Genomic DNA, 16,207 nt, shown 5'->3' with positions numbered 1-16,207 from the left:
GTGAATGAATGGCTGTTTGTACAAAATTAACAGATTTATGTGGGACTCTGACACAAAAAAGAGGCCTTTGTTTAAACACCTTGTTATTCTAAGGGCCGTCTTATGTGTTGGGCCAATGATACAGTATTTCCTCTAAAATACGTTTGGTGAAATTTATGCAACTCATCCTGGTCCTCCTGAACAGAAAGTACAGTGTGTGACTGACTCAGAGAGAGAAGTCACGTCACTTGCCTGTGCAACGAGCAGTTGAAGGGCATGTTCAAAGGAATGCATGAGTCTCTGCAGGGTGGCTGGATTGGTGATGTTGGCTTGGCACGCCCTCACCTCTGGCAGCTGCTTCATCTTCCCTGCGATCTGAGCCAAGACCTACAACACAGGAAAGCGTTGTCATCACGAGCGCTTTAAAAATAGAAGCCGCGCATCACGGCCAGACTGTCTACCTGAAATGGTGATGAAGAGCGTGGTACACCTGAGCCACACGCTGATATTCTGCTGTGACTGTACCTCTTTGCAGTCGGTGAAGAACTTGTGCAGCTGGTGCGATGCCGCCAGCATCTGTCTCCGGGTCTCCATCAGCTCCAGGAGGTCGGCCCACGACTCGTTCAGCCCGTCTTTCCACTCTGCGATGGTGGCCGCGTCCGAGTGGCCGCAGTCGATCATCTCGTTCACCATCTTGTTCACCTGCTCCATGCGCTGCTGGCCGATGCTGTTGGTTTCTGAAGCAAACTTGGTGAACCTCTCCTGAAGCACCTGGAACACACATGAAGCATACAACCTTACAGAGGCTTATAATAAAGCACCGTAATCACTGCTTATTATTAACTATTTGTTGACACAGAGGGAGTTTTTCATCCTTCTTGGTGACCCAGAAATCACCTGAGGAGGAAGTTCCACTCCATTAAATGTGTCTCACAGGAAGTGAGGAGCGAGGAGTCTCAGGTGTGTCCTTCTGTTTAATGAATCTGTTCTGTGATTGGTCAGCTGATCTAACGGGACAGAAGGTGGAGCAGCCAGGCAGCTGAGGCGCTCATGATATTCATAGTCTTGAATAAACATAGTAGGGTAGATGTGGAAAATTACAGGTGGAAACAGGAAGCACCAATAACACGATTCTTCATGAGACGTGTTTGAGAGCTGATACGAGGGAAGGTTGGAATTTGATTATGAAAACACGACGGGCATTTTTACAGCCTAAAGGATTAACTGATCAAATAAAATAATCAGCAGATTAATCGATAAGGAAAACAATTATTAATTTACTCAAAACATAAAAATTCTAAACATAAAAACATACTTCGCTATTTTGTACAAAAAAAATGAGGGAGCCGAAAGGGGAGGAGGAGATGCGAGTGAGGGAGGACAGGAACCACACCAGCTGAATGGAGAGCACCCACACGTGTCTAAATTAAACTCTGTAGTCACGTTTCAGTGTATGTACAGAAGATATGTATATTTGTCTATCTAGTTTTCAGAATGAATAATCTTTGCAGTCTCATGTCAAAATTATTGTAATTATCAAATCAAAAATGCAACTGTATTTTACATTTCTGCTGTGATTTGGATCATGGGTCCTGATGTTAGCTCACACGTGATTAAGACTGGAAAAGTTGATCATTTCCAGCGGTTCCAGTAGAGCCGCCTACTGACCGTGACGTCCTCGAGGTCGTGGCCCAGCTCGGTGGAACTGGCCACTGCCTCGCGCTCGGTGATCCACTTCTCCAGCTCCTCCACCTCCTTGTTGAGCTGATAGAGCCAGTACTGCTGCTCCAGCTTGGTCTTCCTGTGCTCCACCATGTCCTTCAGGGACACGTACAGCCGATCTATGTGGGACTGTTGCTTCGTGATCTGCTCACTGTTGGAAACCGAGAGATAAAACTGAGTGACAGAGCTGCAGACAAAACAGTTATTGTTAATGCTGCCCCAAAATAATCCTGTACAGTAGTTACAGCGTGCAAACATAAGAGTTTACTCCTCTTGAGGACTTGTGTCGTGCCTCACCTGTCTGGGTGTCCCAGTTCCAGTAGACGCTGGCACTGCTGGGACAGCATGCCGACTGTCTCTGCATATGTTTCCACCGTTTGCTCCAGAGCCAGGTGGGTCTTCAGCAGCTGCAAGGTGCTCACCTCATCCTGAAACACACCAGGACAATGTGAGGATCCAGATTTCACATGTTGACCGCGATGACCTGTGTGATGTCAGAGGTGTACATACGGTGCCTTTTTCCTCATTAACCAGGTGGAGCTTCTGCCCCGACAGCCAGGACTCCACCTTGGCGGCTTCGCTGTAGTACTGATGAGACTGTAGCGCGGCATCCAACATCACAGACCTCCTCTCCGCCTCCAGCTGCAAGACCTCCCACAGCTGGCGCACATGCCCCGCCCCCTCACGCACAAACTCCACCTCCGGGGTTCTGAGGGATGCGATGATTCCCGCCCGGTCCAGAACCTCCTCGACACGAGCCCGCCGCCCCGTCAGCTCCCTCTGGAGGGTCTACAGGACCAATCAGAGGTGGAGTACCAGGATGAGCAAGGTGAGTTCTCATGTTAGCCGACCACTGCTGAGCATCATCCTTCACACTCACCTGGTTCTTCTTTACATGCTGCTGTACGCTCTGCAGGTTATTCCCGTAATCCTTACAGGAGGCCAGGGGAAGCCTCTCCTGAATCCACAGCTGCCGGACAAACAGTCGGGTCAATACATGATCTACGTGCTGGATCAAACACTGAAGCCGTGGCTTAATTGCATTAATTCCTCTAAATTCAAATTTTTAAAATATATCGTGTATTATAAAATACCAGTGAGGGGGATTTAAAAACTGGGAATATGTTTGGGAAACACTTGAGATGAAAGAATGGGGGGCTCACTATCTCATCCTCCAGGTCCTGGGCGACTTGGTGCATCTCTTTGGACGCCAGCAGGATGCGGCGTCTTTCCTTCAGGGGCTCAATGAGGCGAACGATCCGGGTCTCCACCACGCCTGACTGTTCACCGGCTTCCCTGTCAGCTGCCGTCAGCCCTCGCTGGGGCAGGCAGAGACCCTGCAAGCTGCCCAGCTCTCCCACATCCTTGTAAAAGTCCCCCATCTGAGACTCCATGGCCTGCAGCGGAGGGGAGGGGAGGCGAAGGTCATGTTACAGCCACATGAAGGATGGACAAACACAGAACATCAGCTGTTTTCCTATCTGAACATTTCAGGGTTATGTAACGGGCTGCCTCACTTCATGAAAAAAAGCATATGGTGCATTTTTTAATGCCACTGAACCTTGTGTATAAGAACATGGCACTACAGAGGCTGATGTGGACACACGTCACAGCTGGGGGAAATTATGTAAACGACAATGAGCTGAACTATACTGTCTGTCAGAAGCATTCGCTATATCACGTCAGATCAGAGCATTCTGGTGATACAAACCTTTGTCATGAACAAAGGTGCTGTGGAAGGAGAAATTATCCTGTTGGTTGAATTTAATATCAAAGGGTGGAGTCTTTTTTATTGTAGTTCTGCCCTTAAAGAGGAAATCTGTAAGATGTTTAATATAAAACATTTAAAAATGGCAGATATGTGTAGAAGCAGCAGTGCTGATGTTTGTGAGATATCTAAGAATCATGTTGCAGAGATATCCACTGAAGTCAGTCTGGTAACCAGCTGGGCAGGCCTGTCTTGCAATACCACTTTATACCACGAGATGGTACAGTGAGCGGTTTGGAGCAGGAAGTGACCATATTTGGATGAGTTGGGGGAGGAGCCAGCGGTGGATCTGACCGATCTGATCGGAAACCTGACGATACTACGTCCCGCCCACCGATAGCTGTAACCTGACTGCACCGCAGGCCTGTCAATCAAACAGACACGCCCCCAAAAACAGGTCTTCTTGAATCTTCTTTTCTAATGAATGAGGGATTATTTTCAGATGGACCTCCAGAAAACTAAGAAGAAGGAGTGACTTCAGCTAACAACACCGAGATAACTGATGGACACATTTTATTCACTTTGGATTTGATGACAGAAGTTGAATGGGAGTCTATGGAGCCGGAGGCTTTTTGGAGCCGACCTCTAGTGGAACTCGCTGGTATTGCAGCTGAAGACACTTCTGGATCAGAACCATTTTACAGACCTGAAGCTACGAACTCTTTTATATTCAGTCTGAGGGTGAACCAGAAGCAGAAGAAGACTTAAACATCCTCGTTGGAGAGTAAAGAAGGTTTGATGGTGAGGGAGTAAACAGCTGCTAATGCGAACAGAGGATATGAAGCTTTCGTATGTAAAAGCATCATTTGGACCTTTACGGTACCACCAGCCTCTCAGTGACCCCGGAGAGCTCTGAGACTCGCCTGAAACTTCTGGAGCTGCTCATTGAAGGTGGGCAGATGATGTGCCTGCTCCAGCTGGGGGGGCTGACGCTCCAGGTGGGAGAGCTGGCTGTCCAGGTCCGAGTAGCTCTTCATGGCCGGCTCGGGCTTGTTGTTCTCAAAGAGCTGCCGGGCCTTGGCTTTGGTCGTGGTCTCCAGGTCGGACCAGCACTCCCGGATCTCCTCCAGCTTCTGCTGCACGACCGGACGCAGCTCCGGCTTCTCCTGGATCAGCTCCTGACCCTCCTGGAGACAGAAGAGGAAAGCGTTAGGGACCAGTTGTTGAAGACTACATAACACAGATGTCAAAAGACAAATTCATGGCATCAATTTGTAGTTAAGTCTCCACGTGTTTCTGCAAGTGTTGAACCCACCCTATTAAAACACTACATTATATGTGGAATGTCATTTCTTGGCTGAGTGGTTTCTTTGCGTCTCACTCGTTCACTCCTTTAATGTCAGGTTCTGCTTGAAGGGAAGCTTCTTATCGGCTGAAACGACTGTAGCCTTACTTGGTATCAGAAATCTGTGAACTGCACAACTACTGCATTCAACTGTCCTCCATTTTAGATTCAAGCATAAAGAAAATGTACCTCGAAATTCACAGTCACACTAAATCAAGTTTCTTTTCCATCGTCAGGATTTTTAGATCATCGATAATCTTTTTTATCAATTGTCTTTAAAGGGGAGGTGATGTTCAAATAAAACCCATGTTTTCAACCTATGCACATGTACCTGCTGTAGACACATGAAGCCTGCTGGACCATAAACTTGTGGAACTGTAGGGATTTCAGGAAGGAACAGGGAGAAAAACATAGTGCTCGGAAGTGAGTGGCTAAATTCGTTTTTGTCCCCAAAATAGCTCGGCACAGCCGCCCTGCGTGCCAGGGCTGGAGCCCCCCCGCCTGCAGAGAGGCAGGTGGATGGAGCAAAGTTTGGCCTCGGGCTGACCTAAAAATCATACATGGGGAGTTCTAATAAACCCCTGCTCTGTCCTTCGCCTGTGCTCCTCTGCTCCTCTTCCCTCCCTTTAGATCTCGGGCTTTGTTCATGACATGATCTGGATGAGGAGATGCGCTGAGATCAAAGCTTGTGGCGTTTTCCTTTGTGTGAAGGAAGCTCTCCCCTGGAACAAATTATTACCAGTCTCCTCCCAAATCCAGACTTCAGGGGAGTGGGAGGTCTTTTCCATCTAAGATTTAGAAATGTTCTGCATCTGCAGCAGACCTCCATGATTTAAAGCCCCCGAACATGTTTAAAAAAAAGAAAAAAAAAGAAGCCTTTCTGCTGTATTCATTATTTACTCATATTATAATAAGAAGCATGTGTACAACGGCTCTTATCTACAAAATCCTGCTTCTCTCCTTTTTCCCTTCCACAGAGTTGGACCTATATCCTATGGCTTTCATAATGCAGTGCTGCATTCCTTCTGTTGGCACAGGCTCTCTGCTTAACTGCTGCTAGCGCTCACTCTCTCGCATCCCTCTCCCTCCCTCCCTCCCTCCCTCCCTCCTGTCTTCCCTCAGCCTCGCTCGCCCTCTCATAATGCAGAGCCAGCAGAAAGCAGGTCTCTCTCTCTCTCTCTCTCTCTCTCTTGGCTTTACTGACATACAGAGTGAGGCAGAGGGAGCAGAAATCAGAGAGGGGGTGGAGAGAAGAGAGGATAGAGGCAGACGAAAGGAGGAAGGGAAGAATCAAAGGTTTGTGGAGCAGGGATGAGGCTGCGGGTGAGCTACAGCCGCGGCACAGTCGGATCCAAAGGGCATCTGTGAAGTGAATTTTCGAGGCAGTCACGGCTGACATAGTGCGATATTCTAATGGCTACCGCAAATAAATCATCTTCGAGCATCACGGCAGCATTGCGTTGCCAAATTCTGCAGACTTTCTCCTAATGCTGATGCAGCAGAATCAAATAGTGGGCGGGATCAAAGATCTCGTTTTAAACTTCTAGCACAAAAAAACAATGATGAATCCTCAAAAAACAACCTGCTACAATGCAACAAACAAAGCCGGGCCAAACTCTATAATACCTCAACATTGCACTTATGAGATTTTCATAATAATATTCTTTGAATTACAATATGAATAAATGGATGGTATGATATAACATGTTCTGTCTAAAAGTCCTATTTCCATCCAGGCAGAGATGTACCAGTACCTTGTATCAGCAGTTGTTTTATTACTGTAAAATGCTGCTATCAGTTGTATTTCTCTAACTAGCAGCAGGATACATATGTCCTTATTCTACATTACAAGATCATGAAAACTGTTGCCATAAAAATATTATTTTATTATTATGTGGAGAAAAATGTCAAACAAAGTGCGATAGACAAAAATCCCCAACTATAATTCAAAATGATGGTAAATCAGGACAATGAATGCAACACAAATAAAAAAGCAAACAAGCACACTAAACTCTAAATTAGGTAAATAAATAGGAACGTGATGGTTGACATATGATGGCTGATGCATGTTTATGTGTTTTCATAAAGAAATGAACACTGTGTGTACTGCAGGTGAATGCAACAGGGGGTGGGTCGATTAGTTTATATTGTTTTAAAGATGCTTTACATAATTTTACTGCTTTAACACTTTTTACAAACCATTAAAAGTCACTTTAGAGTGTTTAAAATGTGTGATGGAACCAAACTGTTTTAAATAAACAGCACAAAACATAATTTGTGATGCTACAACACCTTTTTTTTAGACCGGTCATATACAGCAATACTTATTGCAATAATGAATGCATTTAATTAGTATAACCCTGGAGTGTGTAAAAGCTCTGAGAAGTCACACCAGCTGCAGTTATAGTAAATACAATGCAAACTGTAGTATTTGCACAATACTGTGGTAGCATGAAGCATGACATGACACATTTTGTAACAAATAAAGATAACATATATTTCACAGGTATATTATAATAAGTGGTAATTATATTGATGTATATGTGCAAACGTGTGGCCTCATTACAAACAAGCTCAGTTAAATTTGACCACATTTAAAACGTGTTCACTGTTGTGGCTGAATGAGCCTTTTGTCTGTTATGTCCACATTTGTAACATCATGACAAGACCTACTGAGATAACTAATACAAAGCAATTTAAAAAAAACAACAACTAGGATATTGAGATAAATTTAATTTTTAAAGTGAGACTTGACCAGGAATGCATCATTTATACAACTATTAATATCATTAGACAGCTGCCACGATCTGCAGGAAGAGCACTTTCGCCACCTGACATGTGACAGAAGTATGCAAATATGGAGTTTAAATGAAATAAAGACAACATACAGTTACGATGCAGAAACAGGCACAACTCACAAAATAATCAGAAATACTGTTTCATTACAGGACAGCCCAGCGTGCCACCCGGCGGCCACGTGGACCCTGAAGAGCTGCTTTAAAAGGTAAAGCATGTGAGTGCTTCATAATGTCAAGATACCAATGCAGTCAAAACCGAATCCTCTGGTAGGTGTGTCCTAATTAAAGACAGAGATAACCTGATGTCAGTGCTGGAGAGTAAACACTACAGAGTAAAGTCATTGGTATGTACAGGTCCACTTTGCGTCTCTTTGCATTACAGCTCTCCATACGATGCAGCGTGCTCAGTTGGCTCTATTCGATTATTACATCCCCCTGAACAGCATGTACAGTTTTGGTACCAGTAGATTTAACAGCATGTTACACCTGTGCTCCCCTCGGACAGGTGGGGCGTGTTGTTATATTGCAGATTTCGATTAACAGCCGGTTACATATCAGCGCTACTTCACGTGTCGGTGGCAAATAAATCACAGAGTAAAATAATATAACATTTTGAATACAAACTGGATAATGTGTTTTGGTTAAAACAATCCAACTACTGTGAAATGATTATTCTTAGTTTATGTATTTACCCTTGAAGACCTTGATGTTCGTTCTGAATGGCACAAAATTAAAATAGCAGAAATTATATTTCAAAATAAAACTGAAAACATGCAGGTGAAGTTATTTGCTGATTCTAACTGTGAATAGTTGTCTGTCTGTCTATGTTGGCCCTGTAATGGACTGGCCACCTGGGGAAAATGGATGGATCGAAAACTAAAAATGAAAACCTTTTTTTTTTTACCTGGTCTGTGAGGTATAATTCTTGTTGTTCAATATGATGTTAAACACGATTCTCATAAAGAAGAAATGAAAGTAATTTGGAAACTGCAAACAGTGAAACTAATTCAAAGCTATGACAATGTCAAGCAATGTCTCAAATTAAATGAGGACCAGTGTCTTTTTTTTTTAAAATCATTAACAAATGAAACACATGAAAGACCAAAAGCATTAACTTGATCCCAAGCAGTCAAAGCAGGGTATACAGCAGCCCCTTCCTCTGTGCTGCAGTTAGTTTGCTTGGAGCTCTATTGTGGAAAAGCGCCAAACAACAAGATCTTTAAGACTTTAAAACAGGGGCAGGATGCAGGATTTAGTTTGAGCTCCATTTTTGTCCAAAGTTATTGTGTAAAAAAAAACCCCTGCTAAAGACGCTAACTAGAGCACCAACTATTGCTGTAAATTCAGTATGTTCTTACAAATGCACAAAAAGTTTCCACTTGTTTGAGTAAACATTGACCAGCTATTTTAGATAATGAATTGCATTTCCATTTTAAAGATGGGTTGAAAGCAGAGTGCCTCATACAGAAAACATAGTCAATTTTTACAGCAGACATTTGGACCTGTAATACTAGTCACCACCACAGGTGTTATTAACAACATTAACAGTAGCCTTGAGTCAGAGTAAACCACCACAGAGAGCCAACATGAGCTGTCCAAGAGCCCTGGAACTAAAGCACCATCATTTATTGGGTCCTTTACAGCTGAGCAGAAGTCCTGATGGGAGACGGACTGATGCATCTCCAAGAGCATCTACTGGAGTAGTCGGTCGTGGAATCTTTTTTTTAAATTTGGCTGCAGTTAAATATGAAGAAGTCCATAACATTTTGGATATTTAATGCATGTAAATATGAAATACTAGATATACTACATGCATGTACATGTCAGGTCCCTGCAGAAAGGTGCTGGGTACCATGAGGCTCTTTTAAAGTCTGTCGCTGATCTCCGACCACCAGTCACACGCTCCTTGGCTCCGTCGGTGTGTTTGCGAGCCGCTGACCCCTGAGCCCACGGGGAGGCTTGGCACAAGGTCAGCCGAGAGTCCTCTCGCTGTAACAGAGAAGCACCCACAGATCGTCCACACACACACCAGCCGGCCCGGAGCTGAGCGGCTGGCTTCATGTGCTGAGTAAGTACTGCGAGAGAACAGAGGTAAGGGGCCGTGGTGGGAACCCTTCCAAAAGGACGCAGAGTTCTCCGATCGCGGCAGGACGCAGCGTTATCTCTTCTCTGTCTCTCAGGTAACGCCAGAGACGGCGATGGGCTTGATTAAGTGATGTTAGTGGGAGGACGGAGACATGATGGCCTCTTTAACTGTCTGTACGAGACGACGTACACACTGGAAATCACGCCAGTCAGCACACAAGACACAATCTTTATGGAGCAGCCATCTTGTGCACTCAGTGTCAATCTGCTCAGTTTATTTGGCATGAAAGGTTATAGAAATGCGCTGATGATTCAGAAGTAGAGCAGTATCCTGTTTCCTTCTGTTTTCATTTGGAGCTGAGATGTCAGTCGAGGTAGAGAGCTCTCAGAGCAGTCACATGACAGCCACAACATTAAACACACTGATTTCATTCTGGAAACCTCTAATATTAAAGTTGACTGTTGTTGCTGTTCACCAGCCGAGCGGTAGAAGAATGATCTCACTGCAGTGTCGTTGGTTTAATTCTGGTCCACGACTTTTGTTGTATGTTGCAGCCGTCCCACTTAGCGTACTTCCTGTCTGTATCTCTACTGTAAACTAGGTCATAAAGGCAAAACAACAATAAAGAAAAGGCCGAGTTACAGTGCATGGCAGGTCCCAGGACATGTAGCTCACTATCAAACATCCTGGACAGGTTAGAACATGTTCATGTCTTTATAAAAATACATTTTCAGGTTACTGTAGAAGCTTCATTGTAGCTGCAGAATGAAACTGACGTAACAATGGAAATGATTGTTAAATTAATTTCCTAAAGAGATGTTCAAGAAGGTGAAAAGATTTTAGTCGTGTACAGTTTACTGTACTGTATATATTTCAGAGAACTATAGTCATGAAAGCAGACAGATAATTAGATGTTAATAATACTCCTTCAAAGTTTGCTCTTTACTTTACTTTAAAAGCAAAGAATTGTTTTCTGTTATTATCGCTGCTCTCCCATTTATAATTCCTCAAATGTGTTTTTGGAGTAAGTTGTGTTTTGGATTGGAAAACTAAGAAACCAAATCAACTACAACTGCCCACCTGAATTATCTATAAATGAAAATAATACAGACATTTTTACAAAAGAGAAAGACATTCAGGTTCACGTAAAAATTTCCCTCTGAGGGATTAATAAGGTATCTATCTATCTATTATCTATCTATCTATCTATCTATCTATCTATCTATCTATCTATCTATCTATCTATCTATCTATCTATCTATCTATCTATCTATCTATTATCTATCTATCTATCTATCTATCTATCTATCTATCTATCTATCTATCTATCTATCTATCTATCTATCTATCTATCTATCTATCTATCTATCTATTGTCTATCTATCTATTGTCTATCTATCTATCTATTATCTATCTATCTATCTATTATCTATCTATCTATCTATCTATCTATCTATCTATCTATCTATCTATCTATCTATCTATCTATCTATTATCTATCTATCTATCTATCTATCTATCTATCTATCTATCTATCTATCTATCTATCTATCTATCTATCTATCTATCTATCTATCTATCTATTGTCTATCTATCTATTGTCTATCTATCTATCTATTATCTATCTATCTATCTATTATCTATCTATCTATCTATCTATCTATCTATCTATCTATCTATCTATCTATCTATCTATCTATCTATCTATCTATCTATCTATCTATCTATCTATCTATCTATCTATCTATCTATCTATCTATCTATCTATCTATCTATCTATTATCTATCTATCTATCTATTTTATTATCTATCTATCTATCTATCTATCTATCTATCTATCTATCTATCTATCTATCTATCTATCTATCTATCTATCTATCTATCTATCTATCTATCTATCTATCTATTATCTATCTATCTATTATCTATCTATTATCTATCTATCTATTATCTATCTATCTATCTATCTATCTATCTATCTATCTATCTATCTATCTATTATCTATCTATCTATCTATCTATCTATCTATCTATCTATCTATCTATCTATCTATCTATCTATCTATCTATCTATCTATCTATCTATCTATCTATCTATCTATCTATCTATCTATCTATCTATCTATCTATCTATCTATTATCTATCTATCTATCTATCTATTTTATTATCTATCTATCTATCTATCTATCTATCTATCTATCTATCTATCTATCTATCTATCTATCTATCTATCTATCTATCTATCTATCTATCTATCTATCTATCTATCTATCTATCTATCTATCTATCTATCTATCTATCTATCTATCTATCTATCTATCTATCTATCTATCTATCTATCTATCTATCTATCTATCTATCTATCTATCTATCTATCTATCTATCTATCTATCTATCTATCTATCTATCTATCTATCTATCTATCTATCTATCTATCTATCTATCTATCTATCTATCTATCTATCTATCTATCTATCTATCTATCTATCTATCTATCTATCTATCTATCTATCTATCTATCTATCTATCTATCTATCTATCTATCTATCTATCTATCTATCTTATCTATCTATCTATCTATCTATCTATCTATCTATCTATCTATCTATCTATCTATTTATCTATCTATTATCTATCTATCTATCTATCTATCTATCTATCTATCTATCTATCTATCTATTATCTATCTATCTATCTATCTATCTATCTATCTATCTATCTATCTATCTATCTATCTATCTATCTATCTATCTATCTATCTATCTATCTATCTATCTATCTATCTATCTATCTATCTATTATCTATCTATCTATCTATTTTATTATCTATCTATCTATCTATTTTATTATCTATCTATCTATCTATCTATCTATCTATCTATCTATCTATCTATCTATCTATCTATCTATCTATCTATCTATCTATCTATCTATCTATCTATCTATCTATCTATCTATCTATCTATCTATCGTATAAGCTGTGAGTCTTTGAATTTCAAAATCTGCAATAACAAAATGTTTATGAGGAAAAGTATTTCAGTTATAAATCAATTATCAAAATAGTTCGATCTGGTACCTCATGTTAGAGAATCATTTCAGCACCACAGGTATCAAAATGGAAAATGGAAGTGAACATATGCAGTTCAGTAACATACAACACTGGATATTTGGTGGGAGATTTTAGTTTATCTACATCTATGGCAAGGCATCGTCAAAAAATATTCAGTCACAATACTGGTACCCATATCTGGACTTGATAGGGTTCCTGAACGACAACTTATTTCCATCTTATTTCTGGAACTACAGCTTACAAACGAACAGAAACATCTCACATGCAAGTTTTTGGTAGATAATCCAATTTACTGGTGTTCCCTAAATGCCTCACATGTCGGCTCTCCACTAGGAAGCCAGCTGCACACAGAGAGGCCTCCAGTCTGCAGTCACTGCAGCACACAAGTCTGTGGCCACAGATTAATGTGAAAAGAGTGAAATAAGTGGCTCCAATGTAAGATTTACCTTTTTGTTTATGTGGGCTACGTATGCTAAACGCTGTCACTCACTGTTATGCATTTTATTTGTCTGGAATAAGTTAGGTATTGAAATTTAGTGCGCAAATGAAAAGGCATTTTTCTAAACTAGATCATATTGAAGCAATTCAGTCAGGGCCATAAAAGTATCAAAGTTCAGTACCGGTGTCTTTTAACCTGATCTAATTCATCTAAAATAATAAAACACCATAAGGCGTACTATGATCCTTCATGTTTTAGACAACATTTAATTGTTTTCAGTGCTATTTGAGTTAAGTCACTACATGTGATTATTAACTGTCTTTTAACTGGAAAAAAAGATCTCAGGTGTTGATGAAATGAGAAAAATGAATTATTATACTGTGCTGTTGCTCAATGGGCAATATTAAAAGAAGCATAATATCCCTCACTTTGAGACCACAAGATTCAACACTGGTGAGAAAACTAATGAATATGGCTGCTTGGATTCAGTGACAGACCTTGCATGGGAGCTAAAATAAGGTATGCAAATAAAGAAAATATAAATAAAGTGTCATTTACTAGAAGCACAAACCTTCTGTATCTGCACACACAGACCGGTTAAAAACATGAAACCGACCAGAAGTCATGTTAGCTCGTTAGCATCGCGGCTCAGTGGGAGAGGCCAAACTATAACCTGATAAACCATAAAACACATTTCACACAACCAACATGGCTGATGAGGGTTTCCTCGTGGCAGGGCTTGCCTTCAAGGGCTGTGGTTATAAGTAGTTACACTGCCATCTCATGAATATTTAATAATACAGTATATTCTACGAAAATAGTATGTACAAATCTATAGAGTCCAATGAAATTCTTAATGTATTCAATACAAAAATAACGATTAATACACAAGAAAATGTAAAAAAAAAAATCTCATGATATTATCAGAGATGTAAATACAAGGTCAAAGTGTGATAAACTCAGCAACAATTTGAGAAGGTTTGTCTCTGAGCAGTGAACATAGTCACACCTTTTGAAGCAGGTATAACAGGAGAAGTGATGGGAGCCACAATGAATGATGATGCACGGTGAGACGTTTGCCTGATGCAGCCTTCGGCCCCTGACATGCACAAAAAGGACAGAAGTAATCTCCTCATTAACCGGCCTTCATTTTCCAATGAGAAAATAATGATTCAAATATTTATCAAAATATTGGTGAATTCTGAGAGTGCAGCTGAGACGATGGTTTCTGTCTGACATTTTCTGAACGTTCATGTGATGCTCGGGGTGCTGAAAGCAAAAGATCACTTCTTGGTTCAACCAGATTCTCTTTTATTTAATCTAAATCTATTCCTCTGCATCATTATACACCTACAGTGCACATGTAAAGTCAGCAATTCTGTTTAAAATACGTTTGAAGCTTACGTGTCCACTGATGATCCACTGAGCTGAACAGAACAGATAAACTGCACGTTTCCACCACATAAGCAGAAACGATGGTTTATGCAAACTTTGTATTCTCCACCTGTGTTTGTCGTCAGCAGATCGACGTGTCACATGACCCCAAATAACAGCAGCAATGCAAATGTGCTAATAGCAGAAATGGAGTCCGATGGACCGATTCACATGTCGGGAGCCCACCTGCAGCTTCAGTGAGGCAGAGGGCATGGAGAACATTCTGTGTGGAGGAGATGCTGCTCTGTCAGGGCAGCAAAGCATGATGGGAATGCAGGGCAAAGAAAAAAAAAGCAAACCTGAGACTGTTTTCATGATTAACTGTCCTTATATCAGCTGTATTATGTGTAAATACAAGGAAATGAAAGAGTGCACGTTCCCTCTGTGTGTGTGGCCTTCACTGCTGCGAGGGCTTCCATGTCCTCTGGAAGACTCACTGTCACCTCCTTCACTGAGAAATCAGATTCAGACCGGCCGAACCTCAGTGCAGAAAGACCAAAGAACAACAGGGATCGGAGCACCTGTGAACCTGAACACATCACAGCCTCGACAGCAACATAACCTTGAGGATGTAATTCAGGATGTCCCCGAGCCAACGGATGAAACCAACGCTGAGTGATGACATCTTACCCACTTTAACCTCTTCCATCTTACTGCCACCACACCCACCATCACCACTGTGTCTCAGTCATGTGTTCTCTTCGCCATGCCCCCCCCCCTCCCCCCATACCTGCTCTGCCTATCTGACCTCCCCATACAACCCTCCCCATCCTCCCCTGGTCGTCTCCACTCACCTGTTCTATCTTGGCCAGCCATTCCTTGTTGCGGGCCAGCTCTGCCATGAAGGCCTGGTGCTTCAGCCACTTCCTGTGTAGCTTTTGAGCCTCATCCCGCGCCGTGTCTCGAGCCATAAGCATCTTCTCTTCCACCCGCTGTCCCAATCACTCAGCTAGGGGAGACAAAAATAGCCACCATCAGGAGCCCAACGCTCGAGCCAACCCTTCTTCCCCCCTTTCCCACAGGACGTCCTGCCTGCCTCCTCTACGCAAGAGCCACCCGCTCTGCTCTGCAGGGCCCTAGGTACCTGTCACCACCCACCCCAACCCCCACCAGACACCCTTTTCTGGGGAAAAAAAAAAATCAAGATAAGCACCTCAGCAGCAGTGGTAGCAATGGAAGCACTCAAGCCCTTCCTTTGGTCGCCCCTGGGTCCTCATGCCCTACAACTTCATGGGTCTTGCGGTCCTGATGCTGCAGTGCCTGCTAGCCAGTCTCAGAGAAGGCAAAAACAACCAGCGAAAAAGAGAAAATGCGCCAATGACAACACTGGTAAAGAATGACACACACATCCAAGATTCCTTGCAGGTTGTGGGTCGTCTTCCAGCCCCGAATGTCGGTTACAATCCAGCCCTCAGTGAAGCCGAATGTCGGTTACAATCCAGCCCTCAGTGAAGATGGAGATGTAGATGTAGCATAGCCACAGCAGAATCCTTCAGCCGGGGCAAAACCTGACCATCCGTCACTCGCCAGTCCCGGTCAATCTGTAGTCCTGTCTAATGATGCTGTAGACAGGAGGAGGAGGAAGAGTTGGAGTGGGAGGAGCAGGGTGAATGGGATGCAGAGGC

General features: G+C 41.8%; 1 protein-coding gene across 1 annotated transcript in view; it reads right to left on the bottom strand.

Annotated features, from left to right (window-relative positions):
• The window catches only part of sptbn4a (spectrin, beta, non-erythrocytic 4a), a 28,625-nt gene extending 12,629 nt beyond the window's left edge, over positions 1–15,996 (bottom strand). Inside the window, exons 1-10 of the mRNA XM_069164994.1 lie at positions 15,736–15,996; positions 15,377–15,531; positions 4,333–4,596; positions 2,865–3,098; positions 2,582–2,671; positions 2,212–2,490; positions 1,999–2,129; positions 1,648–1,852; positions 505–750; positions 232–366 (exon numbers count right to left, since the gene is read on the bottom strand). Of these exons, the coding sequence (XP_069021095.1) occupies positions 232–366; positions 505–750; positions 1,648–1,852; positions 1,999–2,129; positions 2,212–2,490; positions 2,582–2,671; positions 2,865–3,098; positions 4,333–4,596; positions 15,377–15,499 (1,707 nt within the window). The 5' untranslated portion in view covers positions 15,500–15,531; positions 15,736–15,996. The remainder of the gene's footprint in view (positions 1–231; positions 367–504; positions 751–1,647; positions 1,853–1,998; positions 2,130–2,211; positions 2,491–2,581; positions 2,672–2,864; positions 3,099–4,332; positions 4,597–15,376; positions 15,532–15,735) is intronic.
• Positions 15,997–16,207: the final 211 nt, after the last annotated feature.

This window comes from Embiotoca jacksoni, unplaced genomic scaffold (assembly GCF_022577435.1).
Source record: "Embiotoca jacksoni isolate LCO1_2020_lvr unplaced genomic scaffold, fEmbJac1.0.p SCAF_33, whole genome shotgun sequence".
NCBI classification, from domain to species: Eukaryota; Metazoa; Chordata; class Actinopteri; family Embiotocidae; genus Embiotoca; species Embiotoca jacksoni.
Note: the sequence above shows the minus strand (reverse complement) of the source record. Positions and strands in the feature narration are given on the sequence as shown.